Source organism: Xiphophorus hellerii, chromosome 18 (assembly GCF_003331165.1).
Source record: "Xiphophorus hellerii strain 12219 chromosome 18, Xiphophorus_hellerii-4.1, whole genome shotgun sequence".
Classification (NCBI taxonomy): Eukaryota; Metazoa; Chordata; class Actinopteri; order Cyprinodontiformes; family Poeciliidae; genus Xiphophorus; species Xiphophorus hellerii.
In genome coordinates this window covers 2,311,037-2,330,175 of record NC_045689.1, presented here as the reverse complement: position 1 = coordinate 2,330,175, position 19,139 = coordinate 2,311,037, and the positions used below count along the sequence as shown (strand labels likewise).

Below are 19,139 nucleotides of genomic sequence, written 5' to 3'. Positions count from 1 at the left end.
AGCACATGACATTTACTCTGTACCCAGAATGCATTGCGGTAGAACAATATGCTGTTTAATACCTACTGGCGTCCTGAGTGCTTTCTGACTCTGTGGTCAATCAGGCAAAATCAGCAACAGAGTTAGAAAAACTCAGACTGCAGAAGTTAGGATGGTTAAAACATAAAGTTAATAAAGGTACAGCACTCATTATTAAAACATTTTATTTATGTTTGTTTCATCTTTCTGATTCTCTTTCTGTCCAGATGGAACTAAAGACTCTGGAATCATTTCAGGAACATGAACATGTTAGTTTTTGAGGTTTTTTTGGTCATGTAGGATTTAGGAATAAAGAAGAGTGGGAAGTGAACTGGACCTGCACAAAAGTTACATTTATCAGTAAAATATACTTTTTCAGCTGCTGGTTCTGAACAAAAAAACTGATGAAGATCTGCAGAATAATTTCAGTAAATCAATCATTGAGTGTGATTGGTCCAACTGGTCCAACTGGTTATTGAGCAGCTGGTTCCCTCAGGAATCCAGACCAGAACCAGCAATGATTCTAAAGCGTCTGATCCTGAATCTTTAAAGTTGGCCATTTATCGCATCGTTTATCATTTATCATGATACATTTCTTGTCAAGATAAGAATTTTGATTTATCATTGACACAATAATTTCCATATAATGACGTTTAAAACCCAGACAAAACTGTTAGTTTTACTATTTTGTTCACTGCTTGTGTTATGAGAGTTTCAGTAAATGTGAAAATTAAAAGCAGTGGTTATGTGCAGTTTAGTGATAGAAATCACATTGGTTCTGGTTCTGGTTCTGTTGACTGACGTTAGGACTGTTTCACTGTAGCGAAAAGTTTTATCACAATATTTTGTGGTACTATTGTAATAATGATAAACGTGATGATAAGAGTTATTTATTGCTTCATTTAGTACTGACAGAAACTGTATTTAATTATATTTTCAAATTAATTGATTTGTATTAATGCACTTTTATTGAACAAACAGTTTTAAAAAATAGTAAAATAACAATCCTGACAATACAGACAGTTTTATTTGGAATTTGTCATATGAAAAGTAAATCAAAATCTTATCCTGGTAAGGAATTCATTGCGATTAATGATAAACGATACGATAAATGTTCATTTCTACTTCACTCATTGATTCAACAGGAACCGAGCCGAGTCCGGTTCCTGGGTCTGGATCACTGGTCAGAAAATCAGAGAGCTGTGACATCACACGGCGGTGGAGAAACACCATGTGACCTCATCACACACACACACACTCTCACACACACACCGAGCCACCGTCAGCAGGAGGAGGAGCCAGCAGGCTGAGGATGCTGTCAGGTTGCCGTGGTTTCAGCCTCCTGCTTCTTGAGCCGACCGTTGCGTGCGCGGCCGAAGGCTGAGAGCCGTGAGGATTTATGACAGGATGGAGGGAAGGAGGAGAGGAGGAAAGGAGGGGAGGAGGAGGCTGTGACAGCAGGAGGTGTTGAAGGGTGGATTATCGCTGCCGCAGAAAAACATCAGAGTCATCGTTTCCTCTGAGTTCCGGCCATCAGGAAGCTCCATCACTCCATCTGAGCAGAGGGAGGACTGAAGGAGGAATGGAGGGACTGTGAGTCCTCGCTGGTCCTCAGGTAAGCCTTCACGTCTTCAACATGTCTGCCTGCTCCTCTCATTTACTTCAGTTTGATGTGAATAGAATGAAGTGTCAATAAAGTCTGCTCAAAACACATCCGGCTCCTTCCCATCCAGAACCATTTCCCTCCAACATGGCCGCCATCTTTCAGCAGAAAGCAGAACAAAATAAAAAATATATAAATGTAAAATAGGTTCTTATTTTGAAATGGGTATGAGGAATAAATTAGGTAAATAAAAACAAACATGAAATGTAGCAGACAGGAAATGACCCAGGCGTGATCCAACATGGCCGCCTGATGAGATGTGATCCAATATGGCTGCTAGATCAGACGTGATATCATATGGATTCCTGATCAACATTTTTAAAGCAAACCAAAACCAGAAAGTGAAAGAACAGAAACCAGAAGACCACAGGACTGACGGCCCCTTGGGCCTGAAAGCAATGGACCGCCAAACCAAAACCAGAGATCAGCAGGACTAAAACCAGAGGCTTATGAGACCAAAACCTGGAAACAACAGCACAGAAACCATGGTACTACTGGTCTGAAACCAGAAATAAAAACAATGGACTGCCAAACCAAAACCAGAGTCAAAAAGACTGAAACCAGAAGACCACAGAACTGAAAATAGAGTAGCAAAGAACCATTGGACTAAAACAAGAAAACAACAGGACTGAAACTAGAGGCTCATGGGACTAAAACCTGGAAACAACAGGTATAAAACCAATAGACCAACAAACCAAAACCAGAGAACCAAAGGACTAAAACTCGAAGACCCAAGACCTGAAAATAGAGAAAAACCAGGCAGAAACCAGGAATATGACAAACTGACCATCAGGCTGAAACCAGAGCATCTTGGGACAGAAACTGGGAAGGTACCAGAATGAAACCAGAGAACCACTGGACTAAAACAAGATTTCATTGAGTGATGGTTCAGATTCATCCATCCAATCCGAAACAGTCTGTCCTGTCAACATAAAAACAGGTTCAGTTCATTTCCACGCAGAAATTCACAATAACTCCAAGTTACACCAGTACAACCAGTAACGTAGACAGACTGAAATTAAAGGCACCAAATCAGGATGTTTTACAAACTGATAAGAAACTCCCTAAGGAAGAGTCGTTAACCTGAAACCAAGCAGAATTCTCTAGCTGTGAATTTCAGATTCAGCAGATTATGTGACTCTCAGCTCCTTAAAGCATTAGCACAGAGCCGGAAACGGCGGCAGAACCGTCGGGAACCAGAACCCACAGCAGAGTCGAGTTCAGGTCTCTGGGCTGCAGAAGGTGGTTGGTGGAGAGACATTACGTAAATGAATCGACTTCATGTCTGAACGTTATTGAATCAGCAGCAGCCGAGGCGTCGGGGTGGAGCGGCAGGAGATGTTCCGTCGTCCAAACATCGACCCGCCGGTGGGTTAGGAGGAACATCTGCCCCTCGCCTCCTCCTCCTCCTTCCATCGGCTCCCCTTCATCAGCCGCGCACAAGGAGGCATTACATCATGCTCCTCTGAGAGATGCTGCTGTTGCTAGGTTACCGCCGGCTGACTCTCTCTTCCATTTTTAGAAGGATGCTGATAGACAGAGGGGTGGGGGAGGGGACGGAGAGCAGAAGGATTCAGAACGACACCAAACAGCAAGAACCGAAGGTCCTTCAGATAGTTTTATTGATCTGTACGATTAACAGTGCATCAGTCAGTTATAGATATAGCGTTAAATATCAGAGAATCAAACATTCTGAGGAATTCAGGGCATCAGAGACCAGCTTACAGTCCGACTCTGGTTCTGGTGAGAACGGGTTTGAATTCAGAATTAAGCTAGAAAGGCAGGAAGTGAATCTGCTTTCAAGGAACAAACTCTTTGTCCTGTTTTTCTGCTGCAATTTTTATGTTTTTGTTGCTCATCTTTTCCCATGTTGGTTCTTTTATTATTTACTTTACAAAGTAATCCTAAAACACAAACTCTGTGTAAACGTTTTGCACCAACTCTCTGGGAAAAGGAGGATCAGCAACTTTTTAAAATGTTCCCCGATTTCTCTCTATAGAAAAATGGACTTGAGTTATTTGGAAATGACCTTTTTACACCGACTGGCAGCCCCAATGAACGAATAAAAAGCCTTTATATTTTGTAAAGTGATCTGAAATTTTAAATAGTGAAGATAGTTTTGTTGGTAAATGAGATAAAATAATTAGAAGTTATAGATTTCATTTTTTCAGGAAAATCAGAACCACAAACTTTATTCTGAAGTCAATTTGTAGCTGGTCTATGTTTTGCTGTTTACTCTTGTCTAAATTTCATGTTATCTTAATGGGAACAAACAGCAGTTAAAGCTCATTTCTGTGTGTTTCACACAAAACTAAAGGTTTCATAATCACCAAATTGAGAGTTAAAAAATCTCAGTCTAAATTTGTGATATTTGAGCCGGACGTGATCAAATCGACACAGCAGCCTAAAAAAACACTGAAATGCTTCTTTAGCTTAGCACCAAACCACAGGCTGCAGTCTGACAGTGAATCTAATTCCAGTTACCTCTGAAGTCAGAGCTGGAAGTGACATCACAACCGAGTTAGCAATATCCCAGTTAGCAAAGTCAGAGAAGTTGGGATTCCAACATGGCGACGCCCAAGTAGCCATTAAGAACATCGTATTCCACAAACACAACTTTTAATTTTCTCAACTTGAAGTTGCATTCACTTCATTTAGCACTGATTTTAGACGCACTAACATGGATTACTAACATGGATGTGAGGAGCAGCCATATTGGATCTCAAAGTCTGTGTTTCAGAAATGCTCAGACTTTCTAGCATTCTACTTGAGTTTTCTAGATTTAGTTGAATGTCACCGGTTAGCTGTCAGCCACAGAACCAGATGGAGCTAAAAGTCCGACCCGTGGGTGACCTTCTCTCCTCATCCTCAGATCCGAGGGGCGTCATGACCTCTCAGGAAGAGGCTTCTTCCTTCAGGAGGTTCTTTCAGTACGTGGAGGACAGCGCGCTTCGAACATACGACGGTCTGGTGATCCAAAACGCTTCCGACATCGCCAGAGAGAGCGACCGCGTTCGGAACCAGACCAACTGGACCTACCTGCAGGAGAAACACCAGAAGAAGAGACGGCAAGAAGAGGCCATCAAGAGGTAAACAGGCAGTTTTGTAACTCAGACAATCGTGTTTAATGTTTTAAGGTATCACTTCATCAGACTTTATTTTGAAATGCCAGGATTTTGACCATCAACAAGAGGCCGGTTCTCTTGGCAAGTCTTAAACTGAACATCTTGTGTCTCGATTCTCCTTAAATCTCCAGCGTTTTTTATTATGAGACTTAAATGATTTGACTGGCTGACTAAAGATAAAACGGTGTCAGACTACAAATGACTGACCAAAGTTTTTCAGATGTTGGAAACATGAAGAGGTGAAAGTTTAGTTCTGATGAATAACATGAGGGCGCAGAATTTGATTTGTTTACATTCAGATACTAGTTCTGTGATCAATCTCAATCTACAACAGAACTTGAGCAACCTTGACGATGGTCCTGTTTTCTTAAAGGTGTTTTCCCACCTGATAGTCCGGTAGACTCAGGTCGACTGGAGGCCAAAATTAAAACATTTGTTCCATTTCTAGCTGCTGTGGTTCTTTTTCTCTGCTCTGCGTCAAACCAACTCAGAGCGAGCAACAGGTTGCTCAACCCTTTGACCAACCCGTTCCCCTCCTCGCCTGTGGGGGCGCTGCACCAATAACCACTGAAGGAAACAACTTGAAAACCTTCTCTGAAGACACTGAGAGCAACTTCCTTCTTCAAGAAATGTAAACAACTATAGAGAGGCATCAGATTTTAGCAGTTGGAGGATTTCTCTTTTGTCTTCAGCAAAAGACCAGGAGCCATTTCTCCCACTAGAGCTAGGTTAGCATGTTTGTTTCGGTTGTATTTACCCAGAATGCTCTGCGCTGGAATCAGATTTCTGCTCTTGGAGCTGTCTCCAGTCCGCCTGGCGTTCACATATGTATTCAAACCGAACTAGAGTTGACTTCAACTGAACCCAGCCCGAGGTTTGTAGGCTGACCAGAGTTAGCTTTTTTGATTAAAGTTCGATTACACATTAATTCCTCTCCAAATGAACATTCTAGACAAATTAACTAGAGTTTGATGAAAGCGGACCCAACAGGTTTGGTGGGAATGAATCCTACGATAATGCCTATAGTCACCAACGCCAGCCCTAGTGGACCTGGGATTGTGAGGATTTGGGGTTTTTCTGTGTTGTTCTGAGTTCTCTGTGTATTTATTTTGAGTTTTTCTGTGTCTCTGAGTCCCGTGTTGTCCTGTCTCCCCTTGATTGTTTCCCAGGTGCGTCTCGTTCCTTGATTACCTCCTGTGTATTTAGTGTCACCTGTGTCTCTGCGTCTTTGTCGGGTCCTCGTCTCATTCGATGTCTAGTCTCTGTCGTTCTTTCCACTCGTTACCAGTCGCTACCGGCGTTGAGCCCTGGCGTCCGCTCAGCCGTGCTGCCTGTGTTTGTGGACTATTTTTGGACTGTTTGGATGATTATTTATCATTAAAACAACCATAAATCATCTTACCTGGGTCTCATAGCGTCTGCCTCACCACCTCTCACCACCGCAATTCATGACAGGGATCCTACAGCTTTTACATGCGTCTCTGCTTTAACACACCTTAATCAAATAAATAGATCACAAGATTCTTTTAATCAGCACCTAAAAGCTGCAGGAGACTAGCGATCAAAGACCCTTACTTTACAGGCCATGTTAATCCTCATCTCCCACCACATTGAGCCATGGATCCCTGTCCTCTTGAATCAACAAATCTCCTCTTATTCCTTTCTACTGATGCTTGACTGAATCTTTTCAGGTGATCGCACTAATCAAACATTCTCCTGGTCTTTTCCAGGATTGGAGAAGACGTCGCCACGGCCTCAGATGGGGCATACTCTGGAAAACATTTCAGGATGGGCTTCATGACGATGCCGGCGCCACAGGACCGACTGCCCACGCCGACCCAAGGCTTCACTGTGCGATCCCAGTCTCTTCACTCAGTCGGCGGCGGAGAGGAAGACTCCAACCACAGTCGCAAGCAACCTCCACCCAAACCCAAGCGAGACCCGACCACCAAACTGAGCAGCAGCTCTGAGGCAGTGGATGGAGTCTCTGGTTTCATAAAGAGAGAGTATCAAGAAGCAAAAGATGGTGCAGAACTTTCAGAAGGTGAGATTTGAATCATCCATGTCCTGTTCCTCAGGAGCCACTCTCCCGAAAGCTTCAGATCAGTTGTGTTCAGCTTTCACGGGTCGTTGTTGATGCTGTTGTTGCCAAAACTTGGTTTCTATGAACTGGGTCATTAGTGAACTACTACCAAACTTAATGGCATGCTGATTGGACATTGGAGTTGGGTGATTTGGGTGAAGAAAGTATTACAATATAAGCATTTCTTATCAGTCCGTTTTCTTTTAAATATTCATAATTCAGCCAAACTGGTGATGTTTGGCTGTATTACTTTTTAATTTCCTCGTGAGTTGTTATACTCATTTTCTCCTGTAACTCCACCCCAATCTTTTTCATTTTTAAGCAGCTACTGGCCACGGTGGCGAAACATGAAACTGCTCCCACATACTCAGGCGCACTGCGTGTATTCTGTGGGCTGTGCACTGACTGCAGACGGTTCAGATTTCATAGTCAGTACATTTGTGTACATGGTACACAAATGTACATTTGGTACACATTGGTACACAAATGTACATTTGGTACACACTGGTACCAAATGTAGGTACCAATTGTAGGCAATTGGTATCCATTGCCTACATGTGACAAATTTTGTCAAATTTGTATCCAACTTAATAACCAACTTGATTGGATATTAGCATGTTTCCCAAACTTGCTATTATCCAAATAAATACCAGCAAACTTGCTTGTATCTGAATGGATAGTAGGAAGGGGTGAGTTGCTCAACTACTTTATCAAACTTGTTTGCGAACACGGCCAGTGGACGTTTGCTATGAGTTGACGTCAACCTCCCAAGAGCAAAGTACGCCCGAGTATGCTGGGTCAACGCGAAACTGCTACTGAACAAGTTACTCACCATGTTGTTGCTAGGTAACCGACAAGTGAGTGAGTTCGTTGATGCCACCACCCTAGCTAAGCAAGCTTAGCTGTGAGCGGTTGAGCTGCTAAAGCCTTTCCTTTGCCTACATCTCCCAGAATGCTACATGGTTCTTGATTGGAGTTCAATGAAATTATCAACATTTTATCGGATTTGTTTTCTATTGCTATTAATCAAGTACCTATCACGATAGCTATCATTACTGTTTTATCGTCCAGCCCTATTAGATTATAGATTTACTTGAATCAGATGTGCCGGATCGGGAGACAAATACGACTTTGTAAGTCACTGTACATTATGGGTGAATGAGAAGTAAGGATTTCTTTGGATTCTCAGTAGTTTCCGTTTGTCTGCAGCTCGATATCATCACCACAGTGAAGAATCCAGGAAGATGCCTCCACCCAAACCCAAGAGAGACCCAAACACTCAGCTTAGCTCCTCTTTTGATGAGTCCTACGTCCGTAACCACTGCAGCAAGAAGTCTTCCTTCCAAGGCGACAAATCCTCGTCTCAGAGTCACAGCCCGGCATCCAGAGACACAGACGATGAAGAGCCGGTTTACATCGAGATGGTCGGAAACATCCTGCGTGAGCTGAAAGGTCAGGAAGCCGTAGACGACGAGCAGAGCGAGTCTGTGTATGAGGAGATGAAGTACCCGATGCTGGAAGACTTTCTGCAGGATGTGCAGTCCACCATCATCGACAGTGAGGCGTGGTCTTCCCGCGGTTCGTTCTGTGACATTCCTCCACCCTTCCCAAACCTCCTGACTCACCGCCCTCCGTTGCTCGTCTTCCCGTCCGCCCCGGTCCAGTGCTCCCCCAACTCCGACGAGTCCCCTCTCACCCCGCTTGATGTCACTCGTCTGCCTATGCTAGAAAACGTTAGCTTGAGTAAATCGGGTGGAGCAGAGCAGCCACTGGGCTCCGGTCACCACCGTAAAGACCGGGACCGGGACCGGGACGCGTCCCACACTCACACAATCACATCCTCTGGTCGCTCATCAGCCCCTCCCCTCGCCTCCAGTTTTTACAAGTCATCTAGCTCCGCCCACAGCGTTCACGGCTACCCTCGCAGCCAATCAGCATGCCCGTCTCCGGTCAGCATGGGGCGCGCTCTGACTCCTCTGAGTTTGAAGAGGCCGCCCCCTTATGACACTCTGATAGCAGGAGGAAGCATACCCCGCTCCTCTTCCTCTTCATCATCATCCTCACAGAGGGCAGGAGAGGGTGGAGCTAAACTCAGTAACTCCTCCTCCGCCCACGGCTCCATGCACAACGTCTCGGCGCGGTGCCAGACTCCCACCAGCCCATTGGACGAACTCAACAACCTGTTTGCGTCCGGCAGGCAGGTGATGAAGAGGGGCTCAGCAGGGAGGAAGAGCAGAGAGGGTGAAGGTAAGAATGTCACAGAAAACCAGAAATCTGATGAGCAAGAGCAGAACCAGAACCAGAAGATTATCGTAATTAACTAAGACTAACGAAATAACAAAAACTGAAATTGAGAAAACATTTTCATCAACTGAAATAAATGAGAACAATAATTAAAAAACTGTAACTGACTGTAAAACTAAAACATACTGAAATTAGATAGTTTATAAACCATTTCAACTGGTTTGAGAATTGTTTTACAAGCCAATGACCAACATGTTGTATTAGGGCTAAACATGGCAGCAAAGTATAATTTAGCACTTTCTAGATTACATTTCAGTTTTTCACAACCTGTTTCATTGTTTAAAACAAACTGTGAATCCAAGGTAACCAGTAAATATGTGAACTCTTCTAATTTTTTGTCTGGGATAAAAATACTAGAATCAGTTAATATTTACCTTTTTAAAAAATACATTCAGCTCTTGCATCATCGCGTTGCTTTGGTTGCCTCAAACCGAAGCAGCAGGATGAATGTTCTGTTGCATTGTCTCTCAGGTGAAACAACCAGATCTGTTGGATTCTTCACGTTTGCATTGATGTTTGATTTCTGCAGGAGACTCCAAGTCTCTGCCAAGACACGACAGTAAAGACCGAGACGGACAATCCAGTCCTGTTTCCAGCAGGATGGGGAGGTCGTCTGTGAGCCCCACCATGATGCTGATGGGCGGAGGAGGTGGAGGTGGAGGAGGTGAGGTCCTGTAACCCTCTAAAAACTGAACCGTTATGTCAACAGGAGGTCAGGTTGGATGGATCCAAACCCGACCCCGTTTGGTTTAGTTGAGGAATTTTCAGGCAAAATGAAGCTTCAGAAACTGGTTTCAGTTTGTTTAATCTGCGGATAAATAAATCACAAAGATGATAATAATGTCTGTTTTCTTGCATTTAGCAAATAGGAAACTGTTGGTAATCCCAAATGACCCAGACAAAAAAAAAGTTCAGTTTAATTCAGCGTGTTGAATTTCTTCTTGTTTTGTGAGAAAAGATAACTAAACTTCTTTTCTCCGTTGAGAACTGGACGTTCGGTCGCAGTGGGACTGCCTCTCCGTTTCGCTCTCTAAGTGCTGCACAATTCCCCGGGCAGAGTTGGAGAGCAGCAGCCATTGAAAGCTCACTCAGCGCTGATTAAACCTCTCTGTCTCGTCTCCTGCTAATTTTATCGCGCTGCTGCATCATCAGATTGCTTCGGATTGTTTGTTGATGTAACCTCTGGGCTAGTCACACATTAAGTTCTGTGTGTTATTACTACAGTAACGTCACAATTCCCTAAAAAATGTGTTGTTTTCTCATATTTTGAGCATTTTAGCTGTTTCTAAATTATGCATAAGCTCATTTGAACTTCAGGTTAGTTAATTGAGAAGCCTGCACTGCAAACACACAAAATCTGACCTAGTATTTTGTCTAGTTTATTGAGCAAGTACGCTTTAGATACAACAAAAATAACTTACTGTCATGATATGCAGTAGAGAGGTGGTGAGGCAGATGGAGAGGACCCAGGTTGGTGTGAAGGAGATGATTATTTTAATGATGAAGTCACAGAATGAAAGGGAGGCTAATAGCTCACAACTGGTAGCAACTGGTAAAGCAAAAGACAGCAGACAAGACAACTAGACTAGGCTAGAGGGCAAGACAGATTAGACAAGGAACAAGGAACACAGGTGGGATTAAATACTCAGAGGGTAATCAGGGAAACGAGACAATCAAAGGGTAGACAGGACAACAGAGACTAAATTAACCGAAAACGACACAGAAACCTAAATTAACAGAGAAAAACTCAAATCCTCACACTTAGAAGTAACTTTTCAGCCAGATATAGGAGTTTGTTTTAAGTCAATAATTAATATTGATGAATATTACCCTCTGGTAGAAAAAACAGAATCATAAAAATTAAATTGAACTGTTTTAAATCTTTAATCCAAATATTAAATAGCCAGTATGTTGAGGCCTGGAAGGTGTGCAGTAATGTTGCTGTTGTGTTGTTTTTTATTAAACTGCTGTGTATGTGGTCTAGGTTTCTAGCTGTGTGTTTATTGTCTGTTTTAGCAGCTGCTACTGTGCGCAGCATCAGTCCATGGCAGAAGGTTACAGATAATTTTATTCTATTCTAAAATGTATTAGTTGTGTGTTATCTTTGTTTTTTGCCTGGGAGCTGCTGGTAACTTCAATTTCCTGAGGGAGTCTTCCCAAAGGATCAATAAAGTACAAGTCTAAGTCTAAGTCTAGTTCCACTGGCAGAATATTTCACTTATAAAATGAGAAGATTGTCTTGTTGTGAAATAATCTGCCAGTTGACCTCAGACTTCTTTATCAATATTGAGGAATTATTAACTGAAAACTCCTACATCTTGATGAAAAGTTACTTGTAAATTAGTTTTGTTGTAATTCAAGTGTAATAAGAAATTTGCACTAGACCAAACATTCTTGGCATGATTTTGTGTTTTTACAGTGTAACATTGGAGTCATCTGATCTGTACTCCATGGCTTCTTAGCTTTAGGATTAATCATTTTCTGAAGCTCAGGTGAGCAGCTGATACCTGTCAGGTGACTGATGTCTGGTTCTGCAGAATCAAAGACTGTGGGTAAACTGGGCCGGTCTGCATCAACATCAGGGGTTCCGTCTCCAGGCGGAACGCCACAGCGCCACCTCCATGACGCCCACCACCCGGTCCTCAGCCAGGTAAGCCACCCCCGCCCCGCCCCCTCTCACCTGTGTGCTCTTGTCTGTGTCACCTGTCCTGACCATGTGTTTGAAATGTTCACACAGGACTGAGCTTTGGTGAACAAACAGAGAGCAGGAGCTTCACATCTTCTCCTGAACTTAGTCTCAATCTGAATTTGAATCACTAACAGCCTGCAGCAGCTGAACATACCTGGCTCAGTAACACCTGATTACTAACATGCTGAAGTTTCTAACAGTAGCACTAATATCACACTGATGCTCGACTAACAGTGAGTCATTCTGAAGCACTTTGACACAATAAAACTCTAAAACTTTGACACAATAAAACTCTAAAACTCCTCACTAAGAGTCATAAACCCAAATTTATTCCTACAGTTACTGACTCCGATCCGTTCTGATACTGACTCCGATCCGTTCAGATACTGACTCCGATCCGTTCCGATACTGACTCCGATCCGTTCCGATACTGACTCCACCCCGTTCCGATACTGACTCCACCCCGTTGTGATACTGACTCCGATCCGTTCCGATACTGACTCCGATCCGTTCCGATACTGACTCCGATCCGTTCTGATACTGACTCCGATCCGTTCTGATACTGACTCCGATCCGTTCTGATACTGACTCCGTTCCGATACTGACTCCGATCCGTTCTGATACTGACTCCGATCCGTTCTGATACTGACTCCGATCCGATACTGACTCCGATCCGTTCCGATACTGACTCCGATCCGTTCTGATACTGACTCCGATCCGTTCTGATACTGACTCCGATCCGTTCTGATACTGACTCCGTTCCGATACTGACTCCGATCCGTTCCGATACTGACTCCGATCCGTTCTGATACTGACTCCGATCCGTTCCGATACTGACTCCGATCCGTTCTGATACTGACTCCGATCCGTTCTGATACTGACTCCGATCCGTTCCGATACTAACTCCGATCCGTTCTGATACTGACTCCGATCCGTTCCGATACTAACTCCGATCCGTTCTGATACTGACTCCGATCCGTTCTGATACTGACTCCGATCCGTTCTGATACTGACTCCGCTCCGTTGTGATACTGACTCCGATCCGTTCCGATACTGACTCCGATCCGTTCCGATACTGACTCCGATCCGTTCTGATACTGACTCCGATCCGTTCTGATACTGACTCCACCCCATTTTAAATACATGCTGACCACGCCCATTCCTAGAGATATTGACTTCGCCCCTTCCTGATGTAAATTGCTGTGACCCATGCTGACCCCACACCTTTCTGTTGCATGCTGATTCTTGTGGTGTGACCTCTGACCCTGCCCTGTTCCAACTGGACCTACTGTTCCGCCCTGTTGTTATGCATTCTGACGCACACTCTGGCAGAGTTTCAGTCCGGTTTGAAGTACAGACTTGCCCCTATTTTTTATAAATATTAATGAACTCCTGACATCTACAGGTCATGACCAATTTTTGGAGCACGCTCCATTTTAATACATACCAACCATGTTCCATATTTAATACATACTGACCAGATGTTACTGCACAATCTGTCCCAGAAGCTCGATCCGAACTATCAGCTCATTTAAACATGATCTAAAAAAAAATTGTTCCTGGAGTGAATCTATTTATTAAAATTATTAGTCTTAGCATTGTTTTCAAATGACGGAAGTGCATTCAACGGTGATTTATATTTTGTTTTTATAACCAGAAATCACCTTGAAGATTAGGAATGTTTGTCGAGGGAACCCTGTCCGTCTGGAAGTATTTCCTTTAGCGCCTGTACTAACGCCGTGATGTCGTTGCGGATCGTTCTTCCTGGACAGATTCTGTCATGACGCATCATTCTTTACAAATTGACTCCGCCCCTTTCTGATGCAAATTGCCCACGCTGTGACCTATGCTGACCCTGCACCTTTCTGTTGCATGCTGATTCTTGTGGTATGACCTCTGACCCTGCCCTGTCCCAACCGGACCTACGGCTCCGCCCTGTTGTTATGCATTCTGAATCACACTCTGGCCCAGTTTTAGTCCGGTTTGTACAGTCATCCTTTATGTGACGCAGGAGATTTTCATTCATTTACACAGAGTTAATGAAGCATAACATAATCAATCCTGTTTTTCACCATTATTTCGTTTAATTGGAGATCATTTAAAGCAACACAGAGTTTCCCAGTGCTAACTGGAAGAACTGGACTGGAACTGAGTCGATCCTCACCTGACATCCATCACCTTCTCCCTGTGGTTGTGTTTCTGTGTCAAACTTTTCAAATAAAATCCAAAATGTCTCGTGTGGTGTTTGTTCTGTCTCAGTCTGCAGTGTTGTTGTTTTTTTTATTTAAATAATTTTGGGGGGATTGCTGTAGTGTGTGTTCAGTGTTCTGGTTTCTGGTCTTCAATCCAGTTTGTGACATTAGATTCAACTGATTTAATTTAATTTTTAAGGGTCCAGTCCATGATGTCAGAGTGGACTCTCATTATCTTTTTAATTAAAATGCTTAAAAATCTACAGATCATGACATTATCCATAAATCAGCATATTGTCTGTAATTATTAACATTTGTTTAAATTAGTTTTCATTCAGACAAATTCCTAATAAGCTGCTTTTATTCATACACTGCAAAACAAAGTAATTTAGGTCTAGTTTATTGTGTAAATATCTTGGTACACTTTAAATAGGATAAAACTAACTTAGCAACTTTTTCGAGATATAGGAGTTTGTTTAATAATAACCCAATGAATTAACTGTGATTCTTCGGGCTGAGTTTCTCTAGCCACATCCATTTACTGTTGAATCAATAAATCATGTAACTTGAACCTGTCTGACGACATGAAGTAGGCCAAAAATTAGACAGAGTGAACTGCTATCCATTAATGGAGAGAACTGGGAACAGCAGGGAACCAAAATGACTCCAAAAGGCATCGGTTCATCCAGGAGGTCACAGAAAAATCTAGATAACGTCTAAAGCTCTGCAAACCAGTGAAGGTCAGAGGTCATAATTCAACCATATGACAGAGGCTGGGGGAAATTACATTAGAGTTCCAAAGCCAGAACCACTGCTGACCCAAATGAACACAAAGGTCCGTCTCAAATCTACCAAAAACACATTCATGATACCAAAGGCTTCTGGGAAAATATTCTGTTAAGCTTTTGGAAAGGGTGGGAACTCAACCCGCTCTGCCAGAAAACCCTGAATGATGTCCCACTGTCAGTTTTTGACCTTAATACTTTGGTTATTCTGCAGAACAGTAATCTGAAACACATCAGCAGACCTAGTATATCTCTGTAATTAAACTAATTAGAAACATTTCTCATATATAGAAACATTTCTCATATACCTTTAACAGTGGAGGTCACTGCTAACTAAAATGCTAGCTGCGCTAAAGCATTAATCATGAACATTAGCTCTGCTAATCAACACAGTATTTAGCAGAAGCTAATGCTACAGCACTAAATTCAATCACGAATTCAACACGTCTCTACAGGATCATATTTTTATGTTTTGCTCTTCAGGAAGTGATTCTTTCAGTCATGATGTCAGTTTTATAGTTGAGTTGTTCTAACTCTGTTGTTGATTTTGCCTAATTGACCAGAGTAGGACTTCAGTCTGGATACACGCAGAACATCAGTAGATTTTAAACTCTTTACTGTAGAACTACAGCAATGCATTATGGGTACAGAATGAACATCATTTGCTGCATCTGTGAACCCCAGGAGAGCCTAAACAGTCTTCACCCACTTCAAAAATAAGACCATGAATGTAAACGTCTAACTACCTGAACAATTCCTAGCAATCAGCTAGCAAAAGTGCTAAGCTAAAAATTAGCTGGGTAGCAGATCAAAGTTTTAGCTTAGCGCTTTCAAATTTTCTGGAAAAAGTAATTTAGGGAAACGTTTCAAATTTAGCAAAAGTGCTAAAGTGTTACCAAAAAATTAGCTTCGCTATTAGCATATTAGCATATCAGTGGAAGTGTGTCCACCATGAGCTTTAATAAATAGACAAATGAATCCAACCCTGTTGGTGTCTGAATGTTGACACATCCACAGGATGGCGTTAGTGTTGAATGTGACCCAGAATCCCCTCAGTGTTCAGGCAGGACCACAGCGTGTGAACGATGATGACGAGCTGTTCTTCATCACCAGATGCCGTGGCTCTGCGGCGACGCCACCATGATGGAGATGATCGAGAAGAAGAGAGTTTTGTGCCGAGAGATCAAAGCCCGTCAGCGGCCGGAGAAGAACCTGTGCAAACAGGACAGCATGCCCAACCTGCCCAGCTGGAGGAGGAAGCAGCCGCCGCCATACTCAGCCCCGCCCACCGCCACCGGACACGCCACCACCGTGTTCTGGGACACCGCCATCTGAGGGACGTCCAGAACAACGTTCTCCACTGAGGCAGAGAGAAACCGATGAGGATGAGGATGATTATAGTGATGATGATGTCATGTTGATGAAGATGATGATGGTGATCATGACGATGATGATGATGATGGTAACCATAGTGATGACAAGAGGTGGTCATGAAGATGGGGATGAAGATAATTATTATTATGATGATGATGATGATGATGAAGATGATGTCTCATCCTCATCATCATCTTCCTTCAGAGCTGCTGGCCGGTTGAATTTGCTGCCAGCTGATTGGTTGATGAGTTGAACTTTCCAGTCGTTCTTTTTGCTTTGAACAATCATTTGATTCAGTTTGACGTTCGCACCTGCAGACTCGCCTGCTTTGATGTTTCCACTTCCTGTCACGTGACGCAGTTTGAGTTGACTTCATCCTCATCTGAACCTCGTTAATGTTCCACAGGCGACAGAAATTAATGTGCGTCAGTAAATTAGCATCGATCAGATCGTCGTTGTCAGACCGGAAGTGACTCTGAACACAAGCCGCAGCTTCTGTTTGTCTATCCTAGTGAGGACACTCACATTACAAGATGCAGTTTGAGGGTCGGACCTGGTTCTGACCTGGTTCCGGTCCAAACGGACAGCCTTTCAGCCAGGTTTTAACTCATCAAGTCAAAGATTCAACCAGGCGTCCTGCTGTCCAATCAGAGCGCGGAGCGGCGTGCAGGGGGCGTGGCTGTTCAGGTGTAGCAGAGATTCCTGTCGTCTTTCTAGTCCTTATTTTTTTATCTGTAAAATATTCAGATGGTTGTTTCTTTTTAAGTCCTGTAGCAGAAAATATGAACTCCTCTATGTCTGAAAAGAAGACGCGGCGCATCACTGCGATGTGTTTTTATATTTCTGGAAGAAAAGATGGTGACGTCTGTGTGTGGAGTGTAGTCAGAACGTGAACATGTTTTTATAAAATATTTTAAAACTGAGAATATTTTGGCAGGCTGGTTGTTGGTTTGTGCTCATTTGCAAGTGGTGAATTTTCAATCCAGCCTGACTCCAGTTTGACTCCAGTTTGACTCCAGTTTGACTCCAGTTTCACTTCACTATAACTCCAGTGAGACTCTGTGGAAATTCTCAACTGGACTCAACTGTAAATTCCAGTTTGATTCAAGCTAAATATACATTTTTCAAACCACTTTGATTTTAAATTCCTTCCTTTATGATTATTTTATTTATGTATATTTATTTAATCAAGTTTTTGATTCCAGTTTGATTCCAGTTTGATTCCAGTTTCACTACAATTTAAAACTCAGATTGTAGTTTTAGTCTGAAGTTTAATTCTTGCTGGTTCCCAGTCTAATTTCAGTCTAGACTCCATGGCTCTGGTATGTCATCAGTTTAACTCCAGTGTGACTCCAGTTTAACTACAGTTTGAGTCCAGTTTGACTCCATTGTGACTCCAGTTTAACTCCAGTGTGAATCCAGTTTAACTCCAGTGTGAATCCAGTTTAACTCCAGTGTGAATCCAGTTTGACTCTAGTTTAGCTCCAGTGTGACTCCAGTTTAACTCCAGTTTAGCTCCAGTGTGACTCCAGTTTAACTCCAGTGTGACTCCAGTTTAACTCCAGTGTGACTCCAGTTTAACTCCAGTGTGACTGCAGTTTGACAGCAGCAGAACTCTGCAGCAAACTAAAGTGACTAGTCTGAGTTTGAACAAGGACCTGAGTTAACTAACCCGGGTTAACCGGTTTCAGTTTGATCCAAACTTTACCCCAGTGTGAACACAGATTAAATCCAGTTTGGCTTCATAAATGTAGCCAAAAGTGATCTGTCCTGTTGGATAAGAGCCATTTCCACACCACAGTGTGAATCACACTCAAACAGTTTATCAGGATCTTCACCTGACCTTTGACCTGGAGGTCAGGTGGCTGTTGATCTGTAGATGCCTGCTGGTCCTGATGAACCAGGAGAAACAAAACTTCCTTCTTTCTGTGATCAACGTGAAACGACCTGAAGCCAAGCGCCGGATTCAGGTTGAAATATGCACATGGATTAAATATGAAATATTTATCTGCTCACAAACTTCTCCTTTTGCACAAAATGTTTGTCATCATTAAACTAAGTGCACTTCCTGAGTTTGTAAAGGTTTCCTCAAACACGATTTATTTGTAGTTATTTACAGGAAATGAATATTATATCAGCCTATATTAATGTTTCATGCAGTTTCTTTGGGAAATTATTAAAATTGAGCTGAAATGCTGAAGAGAAGCAGATTGAGTTCTGATTGGTCCAAAGATCAGCGGTTGGAGATGCAGCTCTCTGATTGGTTGATAGAAGCATTTAGATATTGTGCGAATGCCAACAGGGCGCTCCGACTCGGAAGCTGGTTCAGATTATTCATGACTTGTTCTTCATGCACTGTGAGAATCTGATGGTCGCCGCGGTTACCTGCTCTGAGATTATTGCACTTGTTTATTTTTATTGAAACTGTGAGAAAGAAAAGAACTGATGTATTTGATTATGTTTTCATCAATGAAGATGAAATATGAATAAAGTTGATTTTTCTGATCCAGAGTCCAGCCTCTTCTCTTGTTTGTGATTTAACGCTCGACTGGCTGGTTTCTAAAACAAATTGGCAAAATGAGAACAGCAGCACAGAATACGGCCAGAAGAAGAATCACCTGAACGACATCTATGAGATTATTCTCAGAGTTCGGATTAACAAGATTAACTATAAATCCTGATAACTGATAAGATGCCTGCTGATATTATTTAATATTAAAATAATATGATTTTTTTTCACTCACAGAACTAAGCTTAATCTACACTCTCCATTTTTACTGAACAGAACTTTATTAAAGGTATTTTTAATGTGGTTTATTAATTTTAAAATAGTGCTTGTGTAGTGTGGCTTCTAGATTGGACCCATGAACACACCTGTACCCTGTTTCTCCACCTTCCCAGGACCC

General features: G+C 42.6%; 1 protein-coding gene across 4 annotated transcripts; it reads left to right on the top strand.

Annotated features, from left to right (window-relative positions):
- Positions 1–1,103: 1,103 nt before the first annotated feature.
- nyap2a (neuronal tyrosine-phosphorylated phosphoinositide-3-kinase adaptor 2a) lies at positions 1,104–18,744 on the top strand. 4 transcript variants are annotated; one of them, XM_032591003.1, is made up of 7 exons: positions 1,104–1,633; positions 4,554–4,770; positions 6,537–6,850; positions 8,099–9,136; positions 9,723–9,862; positions 11,731–11,843; positions 11,931–14,121. In XM_032591003.1, exons 2-7 carry the CDS (start codon positions 4,568–4,570, stop codon positions 11,944–11,946), a joined length of 1,824 nt encoding a protein of 607 aa, XP_032446894.1. In that variant the 5' UTR covers positions 1,104–1,633; positions 4,554–4,567; the 3' UTR covers positions 11,947–14,121. The 4 variants fall into 4 exon arrangements, with proteins under 4 accessions (XP_032446894.1, XP_032446895.1, XP_032446893.1 ...); XM_032591004.1 differs by having other exon boundaries at positions 1,113–1,633; positions 9,723–9,857; XM_032591002.1 differs by lacking the exon at positions 11,931–14,121 and adding an exon at positions 15,973–16,133 and having other exon boundaries at positions 1,120–1,633.
- Positions 18,745–19,139: the final 395 nt, after the last annotated feature.